The sequence below is a fragment of the Gopherus flavomarginatus genome, chromosome 6 (genome assembly GCF_025201925.1).
Source record: "Gopherus flavomarginatus isolate rGopFla2 chromosome 6, rGopFla2.mat.asm, whole genome shotgun sequence".
In the NCBI taxonomy this organism is placed as follows: Eukaryota; Metazoa; Chordata; order Testudines; family Testudinidae; genus Gopherus; species Gopherus flavomarginatus.
In genome coordinates this window covers 114920293-114945670 of record NC_066622.1, presented here as the reverse complement: position 1 = coordinate 114945670, position 25378 = coordinate 114920293, and the positions used below count along the sequence as shown (strand labels likewise).

General features: G+C 41.4%; 1 protein-coding gene across 5 annotated transcripts in view; it reads left to right on the top strand.

Moving 5' to 3' along the window:
* Positions 1-25378, top strand: part of MGMT (O-6-methylguanine-DNA methyltransferase) — a 323107-nt gene that overhangs the window by 60080 nt on the left and 237649 nt on the right. For 4 of the 5 annotated variants that reach the window (XM_050959686.1, XM_050959688.1, XM_050959685.1 and 1 more), the window contains one exon: positions 16146-16285. The exons of the other annotated variant lie outside the window; for it this stretch is intronic. In XM_050959686.1, coding sequence (XP_050815643.1) covers positions 16146-16285 — 140 coding nt within the window. The remainder of the gene's footprint in view (positions 1-16145; positions 16286-25378) is intronic. 5 annotated transcript variants of the gene reach the window in all.

Here is a 25378-nt window from a genome sequence, read left to right as displayed (position 1 = left end):
GTTTTTCTTATGTGTCCATCAGAAAAGCAGGAATTAAGCCAGGCTTCTCATGCAGTCACTCCTTCTGGTTGCTCATCTGTTCTCAGTGCCCCATCTTTTGGTGCCCAGCCAGTGTGGAGCAGGTGGTGGAGTGGGGAAAAAGAAAAGGGGAGAGATTCACATGGTATCAGTCTGGCACTGTATAGATACACATTTCAAGTCACTTTTTTTTTTTTTCTGGAGCCTAACTTCTCCCAAAGTTTGACTGTATGTTGGTCAGGTGGGCATTGTTCAGATTCACTGAATAGCAAGAGGAGCGAATATAGGGAGAAGCTGTTCTAATTACATGAGTCTACCTGAAAGACTGAGAGTACTGAAATTTCACTGAATCTGAACAAACTCTCTAATGTGTTCTAAGTGAAGTGTCTGAGAAGCTGTTATGAAGACTTCACAGATTTACATAAAAACTAGTAATGGCTTGGGTAAATCAGTTCCTGTTGCAAACTATACTTTGCCCTGTATAAAAATGGGGAAAAGCTTTTGATGGCAAGTGTTTTTCCCTATAAAAATAATTTCCTGTGTCCAGTAATAGAAAATACTTTTAATTTCATATTATACAAATAAATATTAAGTTGTTTTACATAATATGCACCTGCATATTGCTTTTCCACCAAATAGAAATGAAGAATCATACACTTTTTATACCCCAGTATTCCTTTTTCACAAAGAATAATCATTTTATTTGGAGAAACTCCTCACATGAATAATTTCAAGCCTATTCTCTATTTGTAGGAAAAGATGAACTAAGAAAAAAAGGTCAAATGAACAGCAAAACTTCCTAGTAATATCTCAGCAAACATTCAGTGATTTATAAAACTACTACTTGGATTACAATCAAACTAAATAAAAGGAGAAACAACCTGGAGCACAATTTGTTAAACAGAGTGCAGTTCACAGATTATCAGAGATCTCTTTAAATTTGAAAGAAAACAAATTCATAGTAAAGCAAATAAATTTTAAAAACAGAAGTCTAACATCCACAGCATAAATCCTCTAATGTTCCAGATCAGCTCCTGATTCAGTCCTCAGATTCCGGATTAGATTAATCGTTTTCTTTTCTTCTCTGGGGGTCATTTTTGTTACTCAGAAGATGTTTTATCTCAGAACAGATTTTACCTTCATGAAAATTTACAGTTAGGTAAACTGAATATGAAAAACTCAACCTCTGCAAATGAATGCTGATTTAGAATTCACCAGCAAACATGGCCCTGGCTCTCAGTAAATAGCATCTATCAATGCAATCTGGTGTAATACAAATTGGCTGTTTCACCACAACTAATTATAATGTTGCAATAAAGCATTTGGATTCTTGCAGGAAAATCCAGATGTGTTTTTGTTACTTGAATTATTTTTTAATATTTTGGCCTCTTTTCCATTTCTGCAGAGTCTTTCATTAATCTTTTTAGGAGGAGATTTTCAAAGACACAAAGGACAGGTAAGTGCCTAACTTGGGAGTTAAGCACCTTTACTCAGCAGTAAAGATTCAACAGCTAGTGAAGTCTAGCTAATGTTTCTAACAGTTCTGTTCTCTGCTGTGTCACCTTTGTATTTCTAGATTGTGTAGTCTGATGACTGACGGTTTGCTTGTTTTTATGCTTCCTGATGGGTTATACAGCATGATATAATAGAGTTCTATTTGGCGATGAGGCTAGAAGAAAGACTGACTAATCAAATTAGAAGGAAGCTATTTTTCCTTCATTTTTGTTTCTGTCCTCTGTAGCAAAATATGTATTAAGCATCTGCGTAGAATGCCACTCACATGTAATAACAATTAGGACTATTTCACTTTTCATATCTTTTCAATACAATCCTAAAGCACTTAAACTTGGCAAACTATATCCAGGAATCTGTTCATTTACCAGCACATGACAATAGACTGTATTTTAGGACTGGACAGGGAGCATATCCCACTGAAACTGGAGGAGGAATTTTAAGTAGACAGAAGGTAATGACAGAAAGTGAATTGCTAATAAAATCTCTAAAACCATGTGGTCCTGGCTTCCCTTTTCCATGTAAAGAACTGCACCTTCAGCAACAGTTTCCTCTAACACTACACTTGGGCACTGGTTCTGTATTGACTTAGAGAGAGGAGTGCTACATATTTAATCATTTAGTGTAATAGCGCATTGTACTGCTTTAGTGTACAGCTTGCTGTAGCAGTTAGACTTTGATACTTAACCAGCTCAGTCGTGCTTATGAGTGCCGACTGGATTGCAGCAATATGTAATATGGAAAGTATATATTTTCTTTAAGTGCTCACATTATGGCATTCTCTGTCCTTCCACTTAATTAGAGACAGCTAAAAAGTGACTTAAATTTAATTGGAACAATACAGCTCATGAAACTGACTTTAGTGTAATGGAATTTGAGCAGTTCTGTGGCCCATTCCAGCAAGTTGCAAATTTAGTAAATGATAGCTGAATTAACCTAACTTCAGTGGACTGCAGAGAGTGAGTTTCTATGTTAGCATGACAGATTTTAAGCTGATGCTTGCCAAGACATAACTGATTAAAAATTGACATTTTGTGCTTAACACTATGCTGCCACCATCCTTACTGCTTTGTGACAAACTGTCACTCCGCGGTACTGTATGACTAGGTGGTCGTTGAAAAATTAACCTGCTTTATGTTGTGGGTAGTATACTGTTGATAGTGTGCAGAAATAAGTCAAGTGTGTGGTACCTGCATGGTAGGTAATAAGTGTCATTGCAGGAATGTCATAAAAACAAGGCGCCAAGCAAGCCCAAAATGACCAAAACATGCATTTTTTTTCACATATTCTGTTTGTACTGGTAGTAGCTAATGTCATTATATAATCTTACATCATGCAACTCCCATCTCTCTCTCCCCCCCTTATTCCTTCTTTCCCCTCCTTCATTTTCCCCACAAAAGAAAAAGACATAGCTCTTTTCTTTCTCTAGTTTGCCATCTGGAATTTTCATTTGTGGCTAGATAGATAAACATTATTTTGATTCAGATGAAGGCTTACAACTCATTCATCTTTTTCGTATAATTTGTACTAAGATGGACCTCTGAAGCAAATTCCTGATGTTTGGAATAATTTGGGCAAAATACAGACCATGTATAAGTAGATTCAGCTCTGATTTTCCCTGTGTAATTAACAAATAAGAAATCCAGCCATTTATTGTATCTTAAAATAACACTGTTAAAATATATTACTATGTTTTTAAATGGTTACAACTTAAAACAGACCTACAACAATGAAAAACCCATTAAATGAAAATCTAGTCCTGGTAGCCAGAGTCTGCTATGGACCAGTGCAGATGTATCTGTTAATACATTCAGAAAAGGTTTCAATTTTTTAGATAGGGACTCTTCTCCCAGAGCCCTTTACATTTCTGACATCTTGCTTTCCATTTGTAGCTAGCTCTCAACTTATTCTTGGGCACTTTGCAGCATTCAAAAATGCTTGATGCATTTTTTGAGAAGGAGGAAGATTTGAAGAGATTGCGTAGAGAGTTGGTAATCCCCTAGTGCATTTGAGTAAACGTCCACATAATGCCTTTCACGTGGCTGTAGAGGGGACTTTTGGAGTAGGGTTGGTTTTTCCAGTAGCCTTTTCCAGTCAGGATGTGGGCGGGGGAGGGTTTAGTGGCTGTAGGCAGACTATATGTCAGTCTTAACTCCTGTAACTCCTTGTCTGGCTGTGCTGAAAGGACAGGAGACATTTGATGAGGTTTTAATCAGCTGCAACTTTATTATTAGATGTTTGGGACTACCTCGCAGATAGAAGTGTACAGTACAGTAACCCCATGTTCATTCCACAATTATCTGGGGGGCTTCCAACAGCTCCCTCCTCTTTTTCCATCCAGGTCCCCCAGCCAGTCCATTGCTGGGACCTTACCATTCACCCACCCTCATAGGAGCAGGGCCTGAGCTTCCATTAGGCGACCCTAGGTGGTTGCCTAGGGCGCCAGGATTCGGGGGGCGGCATTTTGTGTGCTCCCCACGGGGCACGTGGCAGCTTCCGGTTCTACTCCTGTCGCGCCGCCAAAGAAGGACCTTCTGCCAACGTGCTGCAGAAAACAACGGCAGGCAATTGAGCGGCTCCATGACTGCCACTGTCGCCTGCGGCATTTTGGCAGAGAGTCCTTCTTCGGCGGCGCGATGGGAGCGGAACCGGAAGCTCCTGCGCGCCTCGTGGGGAGTGCACAAAATGCCGCCCCCCGAATTCTGCCTAGGGAGCCAGAAACCCTGACGCTGCTCCTGCATGGGCTATAAGAAAGTGGGATTGGCTCCTGGCTGTATCAATCATAGGTGTCCCCATTCCCATTTTGTTCCTTTAATAAACACCTCCTTTGTACGTCCTTTTCCAAGCCATTTTTCAAGTCACAGTATACCTTCCCTATGGAGTACCTGCACTGGACATCTGCTGTAAGGAGGTGCCAGAAATTAGCTTGGCTGCTTCCCCCCAAACTAGTCAGATTCCCAGACATCTCTCACTTCCCTTTTTTTATACCGGTCAAAACAAATAGGCACCAAAGCCTTACAGGGGAACCCCATCCTCCCTGAATAATTTTGGTGCTCTAGGATATAAAATTGCAGAGACTCTTACGTCCCCAAGGAATTTGGCCACCTTCCTGTTCACTGCCACCTCCCTGTTTGCTGCCGCCTCACCTTGTCCACCCAGGAGGTGCCCCACAGCTCCCTGCCAGACTCTGCGTTAATGCATGTCTGACCAGACAATTTTATTTTCTGCTGAAAAAATTGAAGGCTCAGTCTCAAGTCCCTCTTTGCTCTGTGCATTAATTCAACCCCTTTACACATTCTGAAATGGTGTTTTCCAAGGTGTGCCACCATTATATTGGTGACTGCTGCAAGCCCCTGCAGTGCACAGCAGTGGCATCAGCTGGTCCAATAACGTGCCTCCTTCCATGCCAACTCATGCTTGCCCTGTTGCTGGACCCTGGTTGCCAACCATCAAAGCAGCAAGGATGCATGCCTGTCCATATAAAAAACCAATCTTGTGCCCACAAATCCACACCACTGTCTCCATGGTTGGTCTTCCAACATCTGGAATGAAATCACAAATATTTATATTGACTCACGACCTGAGGTCGCGCACACGTTTTGTATGCTTCCGAATGCCAATGTCTGATTGCCCGAATTTCCCCTGCCACCATTTCCAGCTATACTGCTGCTGTTATGGCCTTGATTCTGAATGCATGGGAACCAAATACTATGGGGCAGAAGCAAGCTCACTGCGTTCCTGGAGGATAACAGATTCTTCCTGGCCTTCTTGATCGGTCATTGACCATTGCAAGTTTAATATCCTTACTTGTGCCTGCCAGTGTACATCATGCAGTTCCAAGTCCCCTCCCGCAGAGACCCTACAAAACTCAGGATCTAGCTTTCTGATCCGGAAAAGACCAAAAATTGCTATTAAGAATGCTGCTCTGAGCAAACCGCCTAGATCCCTAAAAATGTTAACTGTAATGGGCCAACATGAGTCCTCCATGAGGCTATTGGAATGCGACAGCCTGCCAGAAACCTTTGAGTTAAAACCACTGTATGGATATGGATAACCATTTATCCTACTCATGAATATAACAGCTGGAAGGCAATTCAAGACTGTTGAGGATGCCAGTTGACAAGGTGCCAGCAACACCATGTAGCGCAGCACCCTCTCCTTCATAATGAGCCATTTGGTGACCAGCCTTCCACCCCTGTAATTGCGTGACTATTAGAACTTGTCTTGTAGCTCTGCCACATGAGCAGAACCAGCTGCTCTCCATGCTACACTGATAACCATTCTACCCCAAGGTTCAATAGCGCACTGGTTCTTGGTAAGCTCCTGGTGCGAGCTCCGTGCCTCAGCCTGCTCCATGTAAAAGGGGGCTTCACCACACAGGCTATCCCTTTTAAGCCCTTCCACGTTGGGCCCTCATCCCCTTTTGCAGCAGTTTTGCTTTCCTCCCTCTCCAGCCATAAAGTTCTGTTCCCTCCATTTGGCCAGCCAGCCAAATTCCCTCTGCTTAAAGGTGCGTTGCAGTCATTTGCCTGACAGAGGATTTCTTCCTTTGCAGATCTTGCTGCTATGCAGCCCGCTTACTCAGGCTGTGAACTGAGGACAATATGTAGTTTAAAGTACAACTCAGACTATTACCATTGCTTTCAGATGTGAACAAGCAGAACAGTTATTAGATTAAATTTTAGTATAGGACTTGCACTTTAATTTGTGGAGTCAATGTACTAAATACAGGTCTTTTGGGTAAAATTTTTATAATGTACGAAGTGCAATTTTCAAAAGTGTCTAAACCCTGTTAAAAACAACATGGAGTCTGCTAGCATCTTAAAGACTAACAGATTTATTTGGGCATATGTTTTTGTGGGTAAAAAAAACCCACTTCAGGTGCATGGAATGAAAATTACAGATACAAGCATAAATATATATTGGCACATGAGGAGAAAGGAGTTACCTTTACAAGTGGAGAACCAATGTTGAAGGCCAATTCAGTCAGGGTGGATGTGGTTCACTTCCAATAATTGATGAGGAGGTGTCAATATCAAGAGAGGAAAATTGCTTTTGTAACAAGCCAGCCACTCCCAGTCCCTATTGAAGTCCAAATTGATGGTGTTAAATTTGCAAAATTCATTTGTTGCTTATTTAAACAGAGCTAGATCCTGAAGCCTAGTGTTTCCTTTTGTTCTGTCCTAAGGGATTGTGCTGTTCATTTGGCGATTTCCTGACCAGAGGTGAAGAACGGAGATAATCCTTCATAAGGATAAAGATGATACAGCCAGCTCCATACCAGCTGCCTCACTGTATAGGCTGTGTTTGGGAGTGGGAGAGCACATGTCTGGAAATGCTTTGTGTCAGCAACCGCTGCCAATGAAATGTTCCCCCCACTCCCCAATGAGCTCTTACAAGGCTGCTTAACTTGGAGTAGCCTTGGGATTGCTCTAATTGTATGTTGGCTGGACCAAGCAGTCCCAGGGATCAGAGGTAGAAGGATGGGGAATATCACTGCTCAGCTGCACCTGAAGATCCATCACAAATCCTGTTTCTGAACACCAAGAGCAAAATTTAATTTTTAAAAATGGTGATTTCTGGTATGAGACTGACACTTCTCTAACTAAGGCAACAGTGAGCTCATTTTGTTTGTGTTTTTTGCCCAAATTTGATATTAGGATAACATGGATGCCTTTTTTCATTCAGAAATACCTTATTTCTAAGCGTTAAGCACCTGAAATTAGGGTTTATAATGGAAATACTATCAACCATATAGTGATTTACAGGTTAACACCACGATAGCATCCTCTGATGTTAGTGCTATGATTCTGATAAAGCTGTCGGCATGACCTTGAGTTATTTACTTTGTAATTTATCAGATGACAGTACTTGTCAGACACTTATTAAAATTCAGTGAAATCTTTGTTTTAGATTCATAACATGTAGTTTAATTTTTTAATCAAACTTTGTTACACTGTTTTCAACTTTACAAACTCAGTGATGAAGTAAAAGGACAAGGTAGGGACATTTTTAGCTCTCTAAGCCAATAAGAAGAAGCAGTGTGAAATACCAGTGGGCAGATGCAAATATCTAACTAGGAGCAAGAAATGGGGAAGGAGGAGGCTAAATAATGTGCTAACTGATTTTGAATGTTTTGGTTTCAGTCATCAGCAGAAGAAGAAAGTACTAGAAGAAGGGTGGGGGAGAATGAACAAATAGAGTCCAACAAGCATTGTCTACGTCTTAATCTAACGACATGGAGGTGGAAATCAGAATATTCTGATGCTGTAACAAAGCAAACTCTTAGAATTTCTGCTCTTTCTGTTGGCATAGGGGAATACCAACCTCCACCATTAAGGAGTTAATTCAGGACATTGTTATTTAAATACCTATTCATGTTAAAAGGCAGGATGATATAAAATTTATTTCATTTTTCAATTGATCTCTAAATAGCCATGAAAATCAATTTCTTTTCAGCACTCAATTAAAATCAACCATTTCCTTAGCTTAGGGTAAACTCATTCTAGATTAGGCTTATATGATTTTGAAGAAAAGTATTGCTTGATCAGGATGAGCCTTTCTGCGAGGCAGGGGATCAGTATGTGAATACAGTTGCCATCATACACTGGACATACTGCATTGGCCTCATAATTGTCAGAAAGCATGAAGCCAAGAGAAAAGCCCTTAAGGGTATTCCACACATTTATTTAATCATTTAAGTGTTCAAAATATTGGCTGTTGAGTAATCAGTATGAAATCCAGTTATATGAACTGTAGGTTGATTCCAAACTAGAGCTCTTACCGCTATAGTAGGAGCCGGAATTTAGAGAATTTATTCCTCTGATTTATTTTCTTTACACAGTTTAATTAGTCATTGCTCTCTAGCTATATAAGTACAGATACAGGTATACCGAGGTCTGCTTTTTCATTAAATAATAGTGCAGACTTTTGGTGTGTTTGTATTTTTATTGGTTTAGCCAAGAAATAGAATATCTAATATCACCTCTGTTGTGTGGACTGTCTTTATAAATTTGTTCATGGATTAACAAGATTAGGAAAAATAACAAATCACTTGCAGTAGAGTATGTTAGGAGGTTTTGATATAATTGAAAGTAAAAACGTAAAACACCTTTCAGTAAATCTAATCGTCCTGCTGTCAGCTAGGACTCCTTCCGATGTCGTCTAGCATGTACTGGGTGCTGTAAAAAATCATAAATAATTGCTTTGTATTGCCCAATTTTAAATGACTCAAACAGTGGGGCTTTTACCATTTCGCTCGGAAGACTACTCCATGGTCTAGTAAACTTGACTTTTAGGATATTTTTCCTGGCAATTAATCTAATTTTTTTATTTCCTTACCTCTTTGTTGTCATCTTGTTTGATTTTAACAGCCATAAACAATGGATCTCTGTGTACTTCAACTATTTGTAGAGAGCTCTGTCCTCTTCCTTCTACTTAGTTGTTGTTCTAGATACCTCTGTTTTCATAATCTTTCCTTCAGAAGTCGGTTTCTTCTACTCCTTGCTTGTTTTTTCAATTTTAGTGTTATGTAAGGTGGCGTCGTCTTCAAGTGCTTGCTCATGTCGATTCCATTTTAGATGGGTGCATGCCCACATGTACAGTTGTCAGAGATTTTTGTCTTAGCGGTGTCCATAGAGTTGGCTTTGAGAGCTGCGCTTATGAGTCGGTATATTAGGCACCACTGACCCTATGCCCTTTCAGTTCCTTCTTATTACCTGTGACAGTTGATTGGATCACCTCATCTTGCAATCCACAAGAGCGTTTGTGGTTCTTCATGGACCTTTGTTCTACCAAATCTGTACATAGCTGTTAGTAGTTGGTTAGTCTTTGTAGTGTTAAGTGAGAGTACTTAGAATCTCGTCTGGGACTTCATCTGGGAGTGGGGCATGCCCTGCTGTCCCAGTTTCAAGTCATGTGCATCTTGCAGCAGACCAGTGCCAATCAGTAACCCAATAGCTGCCTGAAATGTTTGGGGGAAGCCCGTAAAAAGGAAAGGTGTCATATTTGTAGGAACTTTCGCCCTCGCACCCAAAAAGAGCAGGGTAGCCGCTTGAGGGCCCATCTCATGGAGGCTGTGCTTTGCCCCATGTCAGAGGGGAGCCCACACCCCGCTCTGCAGTGGAACCCACGCTGAGTACTTCGGCTTCAGTGCGAAGCACACCACTGGCACCGGGCTCTACCTGGCACCATTCCTCCTCGCTGGTGCCGAAGAAGCTCCAGAAGAAGAGGATACCCTTGGCACTGAAGGACAAGGGGCCTGTGGTTGAAGGACCTTTGTCAGGCCATGGACCTACTATGGGGCTTCACGGGGATACCACTGAGGTTGGACTCCCCAACCAGGCCAGGGATCCACTCCCAACCCTGGGAAGTGGCAAGGGTCCCTGGCCTCTCCCAGGGCTGTCAATGCCTGAAGCGGTACCGGTGGCTGAAGAGCAAAGCGCACCAGCTCTGCAGGCGCCGCACCAGGTGGCTGACATGGCTACGGCCCTGGCACCAAAGAGCAAGCCTATTGGAGTGCAGCCTCAGAATGGCTGACCATCCCTTGTCACCAGACTGCAGGTGCACATTTCCGTCTCTGCAACCTTGGATCCCGGCACTGTATCCTAGCTCTTCCAGCCACAGGTCACCTAGACCCCGATCATCCTCCTCCAGGCGGTCTCCTAGATGTCGGTCACCGTCCTGGAGGGGCCACTCAGGATCACGGCACTGGTCTGTCACCCTGGTACCGCTCCTCCAGCAGGTGTCGCCACTTGCCTTTACCTTGCCAGTTGCTCACCAGAGTCAGCAGACAAAACCAGGCCTTGACACCTCCACCAGAGTCCCTGGAGGGACAGTGGTCCAGGTTGGACCAGGAGTTTTGCCTTTTGCCCTGAAAGGGAACTCTCCGCCTATGCGGGAGACCAACGCAGCACTGGCACAGTGCCATTACAGCGGCGACCGTGGCCCACGCAGTGGCTGTACTGGAGCCAATGGGGGGTGCTCGTGATGCTGGATACGTATTCCCAGCCTTCCCTGGCTGCCTCGGAGAAGCTAGCCATGGCACCGTTGGCGCCGCAGTCAGAGCACGGTACTGAGCCAGATGTGGGAGCAGCACACCAGACCCCGACACTTAGGGAGTCCTCCCCTGACAAGGAGGGGAGCCTACTCTTCCTCATGCGGTACAGTTCTCCTTGTTATCCCTGGATGAGGCGGTGGCCAGGCTCTCCTACTCCAACAGTCCCGTGGACAACTTTAAGGAGCATCGGGCCCTCCTTAAAAGGAGATCACAGAGGAGGCTGATGACCTCTTTAATGTGATTTTGGCCACCACTCCTGCTCTGGTTGCATTGCCTGTCCACCTAAAGGTGCTTAAGATTGCCAAGTTGTTGTGGCAAACCTCCTCCTCTATTCTGTGAACCTCTGAAAAGGTGGAACATAAATATTCCATCACTACAAAGGAATTTGAATATATGTATATGCATCTCCTTGTGGCATCACTGGTCGTGTCCGCAGTGAACGAAGGGGACAAACAGGGCCAAGTTAGCAGCACACCAAAGAACAAAGATGGCCAAATGACTAGATTTGTTTGGCAGAAAAGTTTGACTGCTTGTCTTCAAATTCCGGCTCTCTGATCTCCAGACCCTGCTTGGTAGGTATAATTTTAATCTGTGGGACTCCTTCAATAAGTTTAGAGGCCCTTCTGCAGGATTGTGTCCAGGAGTTTGCTCCTCTTCAACTAGCCTGGGACGCTACTAACTCAGTGGCCAGGGCTGCAGTCCTCTGGGTTGTCCCAAGAGATGCAGGCCATGATCCAGGACCTCCCTTTTGAGGGTATGGGGCTCTTCTCCGAGCTGACGGAATCAAGGCTCCATGACCTTAAAGACTCCCAAGCCACTCTCCGTTCCCTGGGCCTTCATACCCCTCAGTGGTCCAGGAAGTCTTTCTGTCCTTCTCCTGCTCCCCCTCTGCAATCTAGGTCCCGTGGAACTCCCAGAGCGGGTTCCTACAGGAGGAAGAACAAAGACAAAGGGCATAAGCAGCAGTGTCTGTTGTCTTTCCGACGGGCTGCATAATCTGACCTTCCCAGAAACCAGGGAGGTCAAAAGCAGCTGTTACGAGGGTGCGCCCGAGGACAACGTCCTAGTGAATCTGCTGGATCCATCCCTCTCTTTCCTCAACTGCCTTTGCCCTTTCCGGTCGGCCATGTCCTGTATCCCCTCAGATTGTTGGGTGCTCGATACAGTCTCTTCGAGCTATATCCTATGGTTTATTGCCGGACACTCCCTCTCAACCCCCCTTCCCCGTCCCTCTTCAGGGACCCTTCTCACATGCAGCTCCTTGTTCAGGAGCTTGTGCTTGGGGGCAGTGGAGGAGGTCCCTTGGAACATGGACGGAAGAAGGTTCTACTCCCGTTACTTCCTAATTCCAAAGACAAAAGGGGGCCTCAGAGCCATTCTGATATCGGGGAGTCCAAATTTACCCGTACCTCGGCGACTGGTTGATAAAGGGCCAGTGCCATGATCAGGTGCAGAGGCATCTTGATCTGGTCTGTTCCATGTGTCACAATTGGGGGTGATAATAAAGAGCAAAAGTCAACCTTGACCCAGTGCAATGTGTAGAATTCATCAGAGTGGTTCTCAGCTCCACTCAGTCCAGAGCCTTCCTCCTCGAGACTCAGTTCCAAACCAGGCTGGAACTCATCTTGTGCATGTGAGTCCAGCCGCTCAACCACCACCCACACATGCCTGAGATTGTTGCGTCACCTGGCGACATCTGGAGGTGATCAGCTCCATCTTCCGCAAGTAGGGAACTCCCCAGGTGGACCTGTTGGCATCTAGGCAGAACAGGAAATGCCACATCTTTTGGTCAGTGAGGGGCATGGACTCAGGATCCCTGTCAGATGCTTTTCTACTCCCATGGTTGGGGGCTCTTGTGTACACCTTTCCTCTAGCACTGTTCCTTTGCAGGGTCTTCATGACAATCAAGCAGCACAGTGCAAAGGTGATCCTCATAGCACTGGCTTGGTTGCACTAGCACTGGTACGGCAAGCTGCTGGACATTTTGGAGGTGACTCTGTTCTAGCTGCTGCTCAGGCCAGACTTGCTGTCCTAAAACCACGGCAGTCTTCTGCATCCAAGCCTGGCAGCGCTGCGCCTGGTGGCGCTGCACCTGACAGCTTGGCTGCTATGTGATTGAATGAGAAGGAGGAACAGTGCTCAGTCGATGTCCAACAGATCCTGTTGGTAAGTAGAAAGCCCTCTACTGGAGTGACCTACCTGGTCAAGTGGAAGAGGTTCACCTGTTGGATCTTGGATAAAGGCATCTGGCCCAAGAGAGCCTTGTTGTAGCTGATTTTAGACTACCTTCTGCATCTCAAGCTCCAGGGCTTGTCCCTTTCATTGATCAAGGTCCACTTGGCGGCCATCTCAGCCTTCCATCCACCGTTCAAAGGCAGGCCGGTTTTCACCCAGGACACGATGGCCAGATTCCTCAAGTGCCTTGAGAGCCTCTACCCGCACATCAAGAACCCCATTCCTCAATGGAACTTGAACCTGGTGCTGCCGCAGCTCCCGGGTCCTGTTCTCTCCTTCTCCTATCCTGGAAGGTTGAGTTCCTGGTTGTGGTGACTTCAGCCTGTAGAGTCTCTGAGATTTGGGTGCTCACCTTGGAACCGCCTTATATGGTCTTTTACAAGGACAAGGTCCATCTGAGACTGCACCCGGCTTTCCTGCCCAAGGTGGTCTCTCAGTTTCATTCAAACCAGGACATTTACTTACTGGTCGTCTTTCCAACGCTGCAGAAGTTGAAGGAGGGAGAGTGTAGACTGCATGCCTTGAATGTTAGGAAGGCTCTAACCTTCTACATTGACAGGACCAAGCCATTCTGTAAGTTGACACAATTTTTTCATCACAGTGGCTGACAGGATTAAAGTTCATCTTGTATCCACTCAAAGAATTTCTTCTTGGATCACCGCCTGCATTCACTTCTGCTATGATCAAGCAAAGGTGCTGCCCCTGGCGATTGTCACAACCCACTCGACCAGGGCACAGGCCTCTTTGGCAGCTTTTCTTGCCCAGGTGCCTATCCAGGACATCTGCAGCGTGGCCACCTGGTCGTCTGTCCATATGTTCATGTCCCACTGTGCAATTTCCCAGCAGGCCGGGGACGATGCTGGCTTTGGTAGGGCAGTACTGCAAGCTGCGAGACTGTGAACTCTGGGCCCACCTTCATAGATACTGCTTGTGAGTCACCTGGAATGGAATTGACATGAGCAATCACTCGAAGAAGAAAATGCGGTTACCTACCTTTCGTAACTGTTCTTCGAGATGTGTTGTTCATGTCCATTCCATTACCTGCCCTCTTGCCCCTCTGTCGGAGTTGTCAGCAAGCAGGGGCGTGTCTAGACATTTCACTGCCCCAAGCAGGGCGGCATGCCGCGGGAGGAGCTCTGCCGGTCACTGGTCCCACGGCTCTGGTGGACCTCCCGCAGGCGTGCCTGCGGAGGGTCTGCTGGTCCCACCGCTCCACCGGACCCTCCGCAGGCACGCCTGCAGGAGTCCACCAGAGCCACCTGCCACCCGACCGGCAGAGTGGCCCCCACAGCATGCCGCCCCAAGCACGTGCTTGGCATGCTGGGATCTGGAGCCGCCCCTGCCGGCAAGAAGGAACTGAGAGAGTGTAGGGTCGGTGGCGCCTAATATACCGATGCATGAGCGTGGCACTCAAGGGGGCGCCACAGCCAACCCTACAGATACCGTAAGGCAAAAGTCTCTGACAACTGTGTTCATGGGCGCATGAACACCTAGAGTGGAAAGAATGTGAGCAACACATCTCAAAGAACAACAGCTATGAAAGGTAAGTAACCGTTTTTTTTCAGATTTTCAACATTTCTTGGTACTAAGGTGCCTCAAACTGAATATTGTGGGGCAGATTTTCTCTGCATCATGATTCTGCTTGGCACATATGAGAGGGGAAAGTGGCAGGGAGCTACTTCTGGCTCCCTAATTCTTGATGCCAGTCCTGGCATGACTTAGAGATGCCTTTCAACATCCCTAACTTCCATCACTGACTTAAAGGTCCTTACTGGATCTTGTGCCCTTGGAGTGTAGGTAAAGCAGAGCAGAGCTTCATTCTATTATACTCCCAGTGTTGGGGGAAAATATGACAGGCCCAGGTTTCAGTGTTGCCAAGTCTAGTGATAAAGAGTTGGGACTTTAAGAAAACCACTATATGAGTTCTATGATTACATGAGAATCTCAGCTTTCATTAAAAAATAAAAGGGCGTTATAGCTCTCATAGTTACATAGCAAAGCTTGGACATGTGAACATCAGATGTTCAAAGGCCACAGGTCAAATAAAAAGAACCTCATGGTATTTTAATCAGAATTTTTAAGGCAGCCTTTTGATTTTTGGAGAGCTAACTAATGAAGTATGAATGGAATTTATATGTATCCATACCTTTGTGTGTGTGTGTGGTTGTGTCTGTGTATCTGTGTTTATATAAGCATATTCATATGTATGTTTATACTTGTGAATAAATTGCAGTAACCACTATTACTTGGCATCACTTTTTTTCAGTTATCTACATCTTCATGAATCTTGCGCTTTCCTCTCATTGCTGGTTTAAGTGTTTTGAAGAATGGCACAATAAAGCCCAATGCTTATCACTCTGACCAGTTTTGTCTCGTTATTTCCTCATGTTTCTCCTGTCTCTTGTATCTACCTGTTTTTTGTTGTCAGTCTTATTCTTATCTTATTCTTGCTGCGCTTAGGTTGTAAGCTGTTTGGGGGCAGAGATCATCTTTTTGTTCTATGTATGTACAGTGGGCTCTTAGGTGCTACCACGTGGCAGAATAATTAATAATAATATGCAACACTATAGTACTTATATCTAATTTAGTTACACTAAAATGTAAATAGTACACTCTAAATACCTATTGATTAAAAATATTTTTGTAACCAAACAAAGATAAAATATGGCTTAGAGGAAATGTAAAATGTTATTGTTGGTCCTGAAGAAAACTGAAAAATGTTTGGCACATATTTCGAAGTACACTCTATTGGTAGCCATAAAAAGTTGATTGTTAATGATAGGAATGAAAAATGTGTGTCCTTTACTAAGTAGTGATTGATTTTTCCAACACAGCCATTCCATATGTGCTTCTGCAGTTATTATTCACATAATATTGCTACTGTAAACCAGTGAATATGCTTTATTGTCATAATAATCTCTTTGAAATCAATGTAAAAAAACTTTTTCTTTAGGTGTTCACTAACAAATCAACCATAAAACTGCTATTCTATGTGATTTTCTTTAAGAGATCAGTGCTGAATTATTTAACATTTTTTATTATTTTAATGTAGATGTTATTTAATGTTGATTTCTCATAACAGACTGAATTACCACTACTGAGGTGTAGGATGAGTGACAAAAATACAGTATATAATTTGGGTACATTTAAGTAGTGTGTATTCTTGTTTTTGCTTACTACGATTTTTCTCTGTTTAAGCCCTCAAAGAAATTATTTTTGCAAAACTGCACAAAATATGCTTAAAGTTACAGATTGCTGAGATGCAGACTCCTTGGGGAAAATATACACATATTTTACAATTTTATTATTCTCTTGTGAACAGGTTGCTTTAAAAGATGGAAAAACTCAGTGTAAGAAGATGCATGTAATGCTGAACAGCCCTGTGGGAAGAATTGAAATATCTGGATGTGGAACAGGTGTACATGAAATACAATTTAAGGAAAATGCTCTGTCACAAAACAGGTACTTTTGTGTCCTGTTGATTTTGTGCATAAGTACATGGTGCTGAATGCAGAATTCTCAGATTCAAACCACTGGTAAAAAAAGTAATTATGCTTAATTATTTATATTAGCTGTATATTTGGAAATACAATAATTTCTATTTTAAAATCAAAATTAACATTGAGTTACCCCAAAGGAATGGCAGTTCCAGGAAATTGATTTACTACCCCATCCATTTTTATCTCTGAATGTCTGTTCTACCTTTAATGCTATTTCAAGCAAATTCTAAAATTTTGAGCACTTGTTTAAATTACGTGGGCTGTTTCTATTCAGCCTTCATTACTATCTTTGGAGAAACAGTGAAACTTGAAAATTGTATCTAGGCTTGTTTCTAGGGTTGCCAACCATCCAGGGCTGGTCTGGAGTCTCCAGGAATTAAAGATGAATCTTTAATTAAAGATTATGTCATATGAAGAAAACTCCAGGAATATGTCCAACCAAAATTGGCATCCCTACTTGTTTTGTAGAAGTAAAACATAAAGTTGGAGAGAGACAGACACAGAGAGGGACCTCTTCACAGAGGGGGCCTGTATCTGGAAGGTGATGATGTCTAGGCTCACCTCTTCTATAGACTGCTGTTAGTATTTCTGCAGTCCAGAGTCCTTATTACTGAATGAGGTAGTATACCCTTATCTGGGAATAAAACCAGGTCTCTAATATGGCATGCCTAAGTCTTATCCCCTTAGTTGTGCTACCTCACAAAACAAATGGGCAAAATGTGCTTGGCTATGCTGCTGCTATAGTCACAGATTAGACCACTGTCCCATCTTGGACCATGCTGCTATCTCAGAGCTAGGAATAGGACTCAGGAATCCTGATACCCAACATTTTATTGCTGACTCAGAAGTAGATGTGTAACCCAATGGCAAAGTGCATGCTGGGTCCCCTTCAAGGAGCTGGTACATATAAAAGATAACAGGCTACTACTACTGCCAGTTACTGTTTTAGTTCAAATGGTAGAATTAGTATGCGACTCCAAGTCCTCGGTTCAAACTTTGTTGACCATCCATGTGGGGGGAAAATAGTATGTGGTCATATAACAAAGGATTGTATCATAATGCATATGCACAAAGAATTAGATTTGAACAGACAGTTTTAATTCTGGTATATTATGACTTTTGAGTGCTTGACTTGTTTTACGTGTTTGTAATAGCTTTGATTGGGATCCAGAGCGGGTTTCCTTTGGCTATTGGCGTCACTTCCTGGATAAATCCAACATGGGACTAGAGAAAGTATGTCAGTACCCTGTGTCTTGCAGGGTGGGATCATTATTGCTGAGTAGTTCAATCAGTTAATAAAGTTGCAACCTTTACTTTCATCCACATGTGTGTGGTGTCTGTTTTCCTGAAGTGACTGGGTTTGGTTCACTTTTTTCTCTTCCTAGCTTCATTGCTTTATTTTTCTCTGTATTTCTTTCAGTTTTGAAATGCTCCTTTAATTTGTGTTTGCCCCCCATTTTTGTGTTCTGCTATTTTTATTATGCTTATACATTTTTATATTTGTGTAATATTATTCCTGTAATCATATATATGCACAATACATATACTAGTTTGAAATTGAAAACCAGAATACATTTTTATTTGTCTCTAATTCAGACACCCCCTACCCCCCAACATGTTTATCAATGTCAGTTCACGCTTAGCAAAAATAACATCTTCTCTGGCCTAGCATTCTAAGCATTCCAGTTTTCTTGTGCACCTTTCTAATATTGAATTTATGTGGAAGGCAAAGCAGACTGTAGGCCATGAACTAGGCTATAAGTTGTAACTTCAGAATAAGGCATGAAGACTATGAACCCAACATGTTATACAGTGTATGTGTTGTTTTTTTTTTAAATTTTTCCACTTTATATGGTGACTAACTTCTCCTGTGAGGAGTTGGTCGAGTCATCCTCTGTTATAATTTAAATGTATTTCCCTTTGTTCAATCAGCACATTGTCCTACTAGTTGGGGAAGAATGATCTTGTGACTGAAAAAAACAGGGCTGGGAGTCCGAATATCTGGGTTCTCTTCCCAGCGCTCTGATTTCCTTTGTGATGTTGGACAAATCACTTCATCTCTATGGTTTAGATTTCTCACATATAAAATAAGGATTAAGAAAGCTTCCCTATCTCATAAGTGTTTTTGAGGCTTTAGTAATTACCACTTTTACAAAGCACTTTGAGATTTTGATATTGAAAGAACTATATACATTTATTTTTGAACAGAGTGTTTAGCTCACATACTACTGGCTCTGGTGGGCGAGAAACGGCATGCAAAATTTCTTTCTCGTGGTTACTTCCTCTGAAGAACCTCTTACTTCAAATAAATTAAAAAAAAAAGTGGGGAGGCAAGGAAGGAGGAGGGATATATTTTCCTGACGGTAAAGTTCTAAAAATTTTAAAGCTGTCCTTAGATGCTTTTGCTGAAATGTAACATTTAATCTCCTCCGCTCATTGATAGTGAATAGTTGTTAAAGTCTCTGGTCTCATTATTTTTGACAGAACAAAATAAAAACGAAACAACAGTGCCCAGTGTTTCTCTTAACTGGCTAATAAACACAATGGCAAGAGCATTAGATGAAAAAAATACATAAGAAACATAAAAATTGATTTTAATGGACCCCTGTCAAAGAGAACTATAATGAACACAAGTGTGGTAATAAATATTGGTATTCTACTCCACAGTCATTAAGATTTTTCATGTAGAGTTGCATGTTACAATCAGTATAGATTTTAGCTTTTTTACATCAAAAAATAAGTAAACCTTTGAAATATATATAAATACTTAGGATTTGCAGTCTGTCAAACCAATCTGGAAGCTTAGAAAATCTGTTAAGAGTGCCTATGCAATGATACAAGTTGTATGTGGGGATCTTACTCTGTTTTACAGCTTGTAAAATGCTGTGCAGTTAATCACCGGAGATTACAACCTAAATTCTGTGATGGCTCATAGTAAAATTTAAGGACAAAAACTAAAAGGCAGATTAAAAGAAGAAACAACAAAGTAAAGACTAGTTCTCAGTAAGTTTTTGCTAGAAGTCTGTCTGTAAGTGAAACAGAGCTAAATGTTAGATTTTTTTTTTAAGACTGTTGAGAGTGTTGTGGATGTACAAGGATCAGAGGCCATTACACAGTTTCTCTGTAATAAACAGTTTTTATTGTGGGGGAAGAGTCATTTTTATTTGAGTTTCTGTCTTCAAGTGCTTATCAATTTTCAAAAATATTGTGTTTGGCTGAAATTATTCTTGTTTACCTGAATGGTGACTTTAAAATATATTAAAACATGAAAATATTGTTTGTTTAGTAATATATTAGATACACTAACTCAAACAGTTTTGTCTTTTTTATTCTTCAGACTAAACGTGAAGTTACAGACATACATATTCTGTTGAATTCAGTGGAATAGCTCTGATATAAAATGGTGTCTGTGTAATAAGAATTGTATCTCAAATCTTCTGTCACGATGAGCAGTTTGACGTGTCTGTAGAAATTGGGTTTAGAAATAGCTAAATTTTGAGAGCTTGAAAATCATACATGGTAAATGTGTAATACTATATTTTCAGCGAAAGTTTTAGCAAAACTATGAGGCGCAGAGTTTTAAGTATACAGGACATGTAAATGTTTCTGGAACATTGTATGTTTATAATAAACACAATTGGGGATTACTGAAGTTAGTTGAAATACATCTATTTCATATTTGTAAAGTGGAACAAGATACATGTAGAATAAAGTCTGTTTTTTAATTAATAAAATGGTGCGTTTCTACCACACCTGCATATTTACAATTCATACTTTTAGTTTAAAATAATGAATTTTTCTTCTGGATAAAAGAAGAGAGAACAAATATAATATATAATTCTTTGTAGTGGTATCAGTTCGCTTGTTTGCCTTATTCCCTTTGTAATACTTTGCAATTTTTATTTTAGGGTACTGACTGTCGTTTTTTGTGTGATTCCTGTTTTAGCGGGGGTTGGGGGAGGAGGGAAAGCCCCATTGAGTGAAATATGTGTTTAATTCTGTTCACATCTGTCTTTAGGAAAAACTTGTTGCTGATTTGTGGAGTTTACTGATATTTGTTTTTTATAAATCTGTCTTTAATAACCTGGTAAAACCATGAAATTAGTATTTGTTTTTGTTTGCGTTGTAAATCTGTGGTGATTGTCAGTTTTGATATTTCGTACCTTCCTGTTTCTCAGCTGGAAAGGTAAATCTTCATTGTAGTTAATAGAGAGTTGCACTTGTGACTTCATTTAACAATAACAAAACCTATCCTCGTAATTAGCTATGCTAAATATTTGCAACAGAATGTATTTTAGAAAGAAGATGGGATGAACTTTCAGCTTAGTAGTTAGGATGACAAAGAAGGGAGACGGTTTTCCTGTGTTTCAATAACATAGATTCTTAACGGAATTCCCTTGTTCGCTCCATGAAATTTGTTCGAGGGGCACCCAGCTACTAAACCATTTAACATGCAGTCCTGGTTATGTAGCCTGCAAATTTGTTAATGCAGTGTCTTAAGGTTGCAGCTGTTGGATTTTAGTAAAATAAAGGAAAGCAATATAATATGCCTTGAAGTAAACTTATGGTGTGAAAAAGCTGCCAGTGTGTGATTGGAAAATATGGCTGTACATGCTGAGCCTTCTGAGTCATTAATAATGTGGCATTCATTGCTATTCATTTATGATTATGTATATAAAATGGAAAATAAAAAGCCTACAATCTGATTGGTTGAGTAGAGTTCCAGACTATACTAGCATTTTAACATACACCACAGGACAAACAGCTATAACCATAAAATATGTTGTGCCATTTTTATTAATTTTTTGGTATGTTTAAAAACATTGATACATTTTAACATAAAAAAAATTTAAAAAGTTAATTCAAGGTGTCAAATCTCATTTGCCTGTACTCACTATAGTACTACTCATTTTAATAAGGTAGGCAGAATTTGGCCGAAGGTTTATTGGGTTTTTTTGTTGGGTTTTTTTCTGAATAGGATAGGAAGATGAGTGCAACAACACAGATAAATTCTCAGCTTCTTTACCAGTTGTTTCATCACCATTAATGTCAAGGTGGCAAGCTTGGCTGTGGTTATGGTGTGCAAGTACATATCACACTGTATTTTGTCCTGCCTATTTTTTGCAAGCTTATAACATTTTTTTCTAGATTATCTTCTCCTCAGGTTTTCTGTAGGAAAAGAACATGGAAAGCATTGTATCCTGGAGTCCTGTTGCCTCAACAAGATAACATGGAGGAGGGGAATTTCCCCCTCATGTAACTATAGCGGTGAAGCTGTGGCAGCATGGGCAGTGGCCACTCATACGTACCCAGGGTCTCAGGTGGGCAGGGCTAGCCCATAGCTCTATCTTAGATCAAAGTTATCTTGGCTATGTCCACACAAACTGCCGTCACACATCCTGAATTTCCTGTAGGCATGCCTTCAGTGGTCTTGTGCCTCCACATCAGAGCCTCCACATCAGATCTGGACCCACTGGCTGAGATTCTGTTTGGCCAGAGCAGCCACTGGGATCCCCAGAGAGTCTGGGACTTTATCTTCTCAGGAGAATGTTCATGGGCCTGGAAAGGGGATGATGTGTGTTCTTGGTCCTGCCCCCAGCTAGCCCTCTTCACCTCTTTGTCACTGTAAATGCCAGTCCCACAGAGAGGCTCTGCAGTGATTGGAGTAGAGAAATAGTTCCATGGTGGCATTTCAGTGTGCGAGTAGGACGAGATCTGTGTATGTAGATTCTTCTCTGACTGTGGCTCTGGGTGAGGGGAGGAACAGTGTGTGCTGTCAGAATTCACACAAACCCTGAGCAGTCAGGGCAGAGGGACTGTACTTGCCTGAGAACCAAAGCAACGACAGAGGTAGGTTTAATTTTAATACATTCAAAGTGGATACATTTATTAGCATCACAATACACATGGGAAAAGATGTGCACATTTACTTTAGCACAATAGGAGTTAAAAAGTAAATTCCGTACGCTTGCTTGTAATAGAAGAACAAGGGGGCATTAAGTAACATTGAAAGGCAGCAAATTAAAAAATAATAAAAGGAAATACTCTTTCACATAAAACATAATTGGACTGTGGAACTCATTACCACAGGATCTTGCTGAGGCCAAGAGCTTAGTATGATTCAAAGGGGGAGTGTACTTTTTTATATGAATAACAAGAATATCCAGAATGTTTAGTAAATACTTATAAAATAGAATGGATCTCAAACCTCATGATTCAGGGACTAACCAAGTATTTATCTACTTGTTGTTAAGAATATAATCTTCTTTGTGGTAGATGATCCCACAGCTGCCTACTCTGGGGCTTCTTGCTACTTAAATTAGAGCCTCTTGTTTGCCGCTGTTGCTGTTGGAGACAGGATAGTGTATTAGATAGACCATATGAATGGTCCATTTTAGTAATCCCTATGTTTCTAATCAGCAGGAGAGGTCTGGTGTAGGTGAAATGGCAATTTTAAAAGTTAGACATTTTTATGACTGGATCAGTACCTGGCAGTATGACATACCAGCTTTTCTCCAGTTCCTAACTTGTACTCCAAAATCTCAGCTTGTGTGTGTTTGTGTGTGAGAGAGATTCTATCTATTATGGTTGCAAAGAAAACCTCAAAAATGTCATAAGTGTGTAACGAATGCAGAGAGGTTTATGTGAGTCTGCTGAGAGCCTGGAACAGTAGGTCCGAGATTTGTAAATTGCTCCATTCATCTTCCAAGTATTAAATCAGATACTCAGTGATGCTGGTGATTTAAATGTCAACATTGTTAACTGTTTCATTCTGTGCAAGACGCAACATATTATGAATGAAGTCTCATTTTGCTGGCATTTTGGAGAGTATCACCACTCATTTTTTTTTCTCCAGGGAGTCCAAGAAGCAGCCAAGGTCAAGAATTCTATCAGAGCCCACAGGCATATTCAAAACCCAGTAAGGGAGAAGCAAACATATACAATCATACTTAGAAAATCTGCACAACCTATTAAGAGAAGAGTCTCATTTTGATGACTCTCATGGGTGGAGCTTATTTCGAGGGGCAGAGTTTGGAAGAATACCACTGCTCTCCACCCTCATTTCAACCTTCCTGTAAAATTACTGTATACTAGCAAACAATTTTTAGATCATAAATTAACAGGGGAAAGGCATCAATAAGGCAAGATATAATTTGCCATAGGATAATATTTCTTGGAGGTGTTGCATTCTAGAAGCATCAGTCAGAACTTTCAAAATTGTTACACGGGTACCCCTGCTGAACTCAGTGGTAACTGTTAAAAGTTACTGAAAAACAATTTGTCAGATAGAGGCACCAATTTTTCTCTGCTCAAACACTCATGGCCAACCTTGAAAATGTACTGTCACCAAAAACCACAACGTGGTTTGTCTTTCCTACATTAAAGATGAATTTAAAAAGATATATCGTGTTCACTACCTAGGACTTAACTTCAGGGTTCTGGGGGTTTTCCCTGCAATACCTGATAGACCTCACCATCCAAGTCAGGGAGCTACATTTACCACAGTCCTAGAAATATTCATAATACTGAATCAAGAGTAGTTGCAGGGGAAAGCCAAGAACCACTGAACTCAGGCCATGTCCCACTGAACTCAGGCCATGTCAGGAAAGTGAAAGAGGAACTGATTTTCAGTTATGTATTGTTCTTAGTTGTTTGCTTTTTTAAATTGCTTACACTGAAAATAATGATTTGTGATCTTAGGCTCTATTGTTTCAGCCATCCAATTTAGCTGTAGGTAAGTATCTGTTACATTCTAAATTCTATATTCCCTGGTTCAGCTTCATTCTGTTAATGTTGACTTATGTAAGAGACCTACCTTGCCATTGTCTAACCTATCTAGCCTCACTCTACCTTGAGTCAGTCCCAGATTTGGTGAGGCTTCATTGTAATAATTAAGCAGGCTCAAAGAATTGTCATTTTTGACCCAGTCTGAAGAGTTTACATGTGCATAACTCCCAGTGAATCAACTAGTCTTGCTTGTTGGTAAGATCTGCAGGAACTGATCCTTTAGCAGACTTTTATGCTGTGATAATTGTTTTTAAACCACCTAGAAACATACCAACATATTGTGCTCTCTCTTTTATAATAAATCCCTGGTCTGATTTTCCCCCTCGTAACCGCCACCTCCCACCCCTAGAGGTGCTGAGCATCTGTAACATCACCTTGGACAATTAGGCAACCAGTCCTTCCTTCAGGGTGTCAGCTATGGTTTCTTAACTTTATGCGGGTGAAACTTTTCTTTAACAGCGATTAATTTTATTTTTGAATACATTTTCCCCATTGTCTTTTGAATATTCCTATGTTAGCTTATCTAAATTGACTAAATATATTTGAATGAATACAATGTTAGCTGTTCAAAAAACCTTTGTGAACCTTTAGTGAACCATACACTTTTTTTTCCCATCCAGGCTTATAAATCTGCTTCACTACCAGAGCTGCACCAATCTCTGAGGCTTGCATTTGTAGGGACTGGTGGGAACATATTTTTGCCTGATGTTTATGAAGCTTCACATACCTTGAGTTTCACTTTGATATCTGGGGATGAATGATTCCAAGAATTTAAAGCAAAAGACAGCAGAAACCTGCCAAGTTTGGCATGATTTTGAAATGAATCTATATGAAACCACTATGTGGATCCTTGTTTACACCCTAAACCATGAGTTGGCTCAGGTACATCAAAAACTAGGCCCTGATTTGTTATCTTTAGCCAATCTTTAGATGAACCTGACTTGAATTTTGGCTTTGCAGTGATCAGTACGACTCTGAATTTCACTTATTTTTGTGTTTCCTTATGAAGGTTCTGCAGAACTTTGTTTAATATTAGCTCCATAATTATCATCTAATCAGTTATCTATTTCAAGCTGAAATGTTACTTTATGCCATGAACTTTTACTAATTCAAAACCTTACCATACAGGAGTATAATAAATACATTATTGAAATAATAAAACTTGTTTACTAAACACCTCATCTAGTATACTGTAGGTTCTCAAACGTATTTTGTGAACACATTGACCCTATCGTGTGTGTGTGTGTAGGTATGTCTAGACTACCCA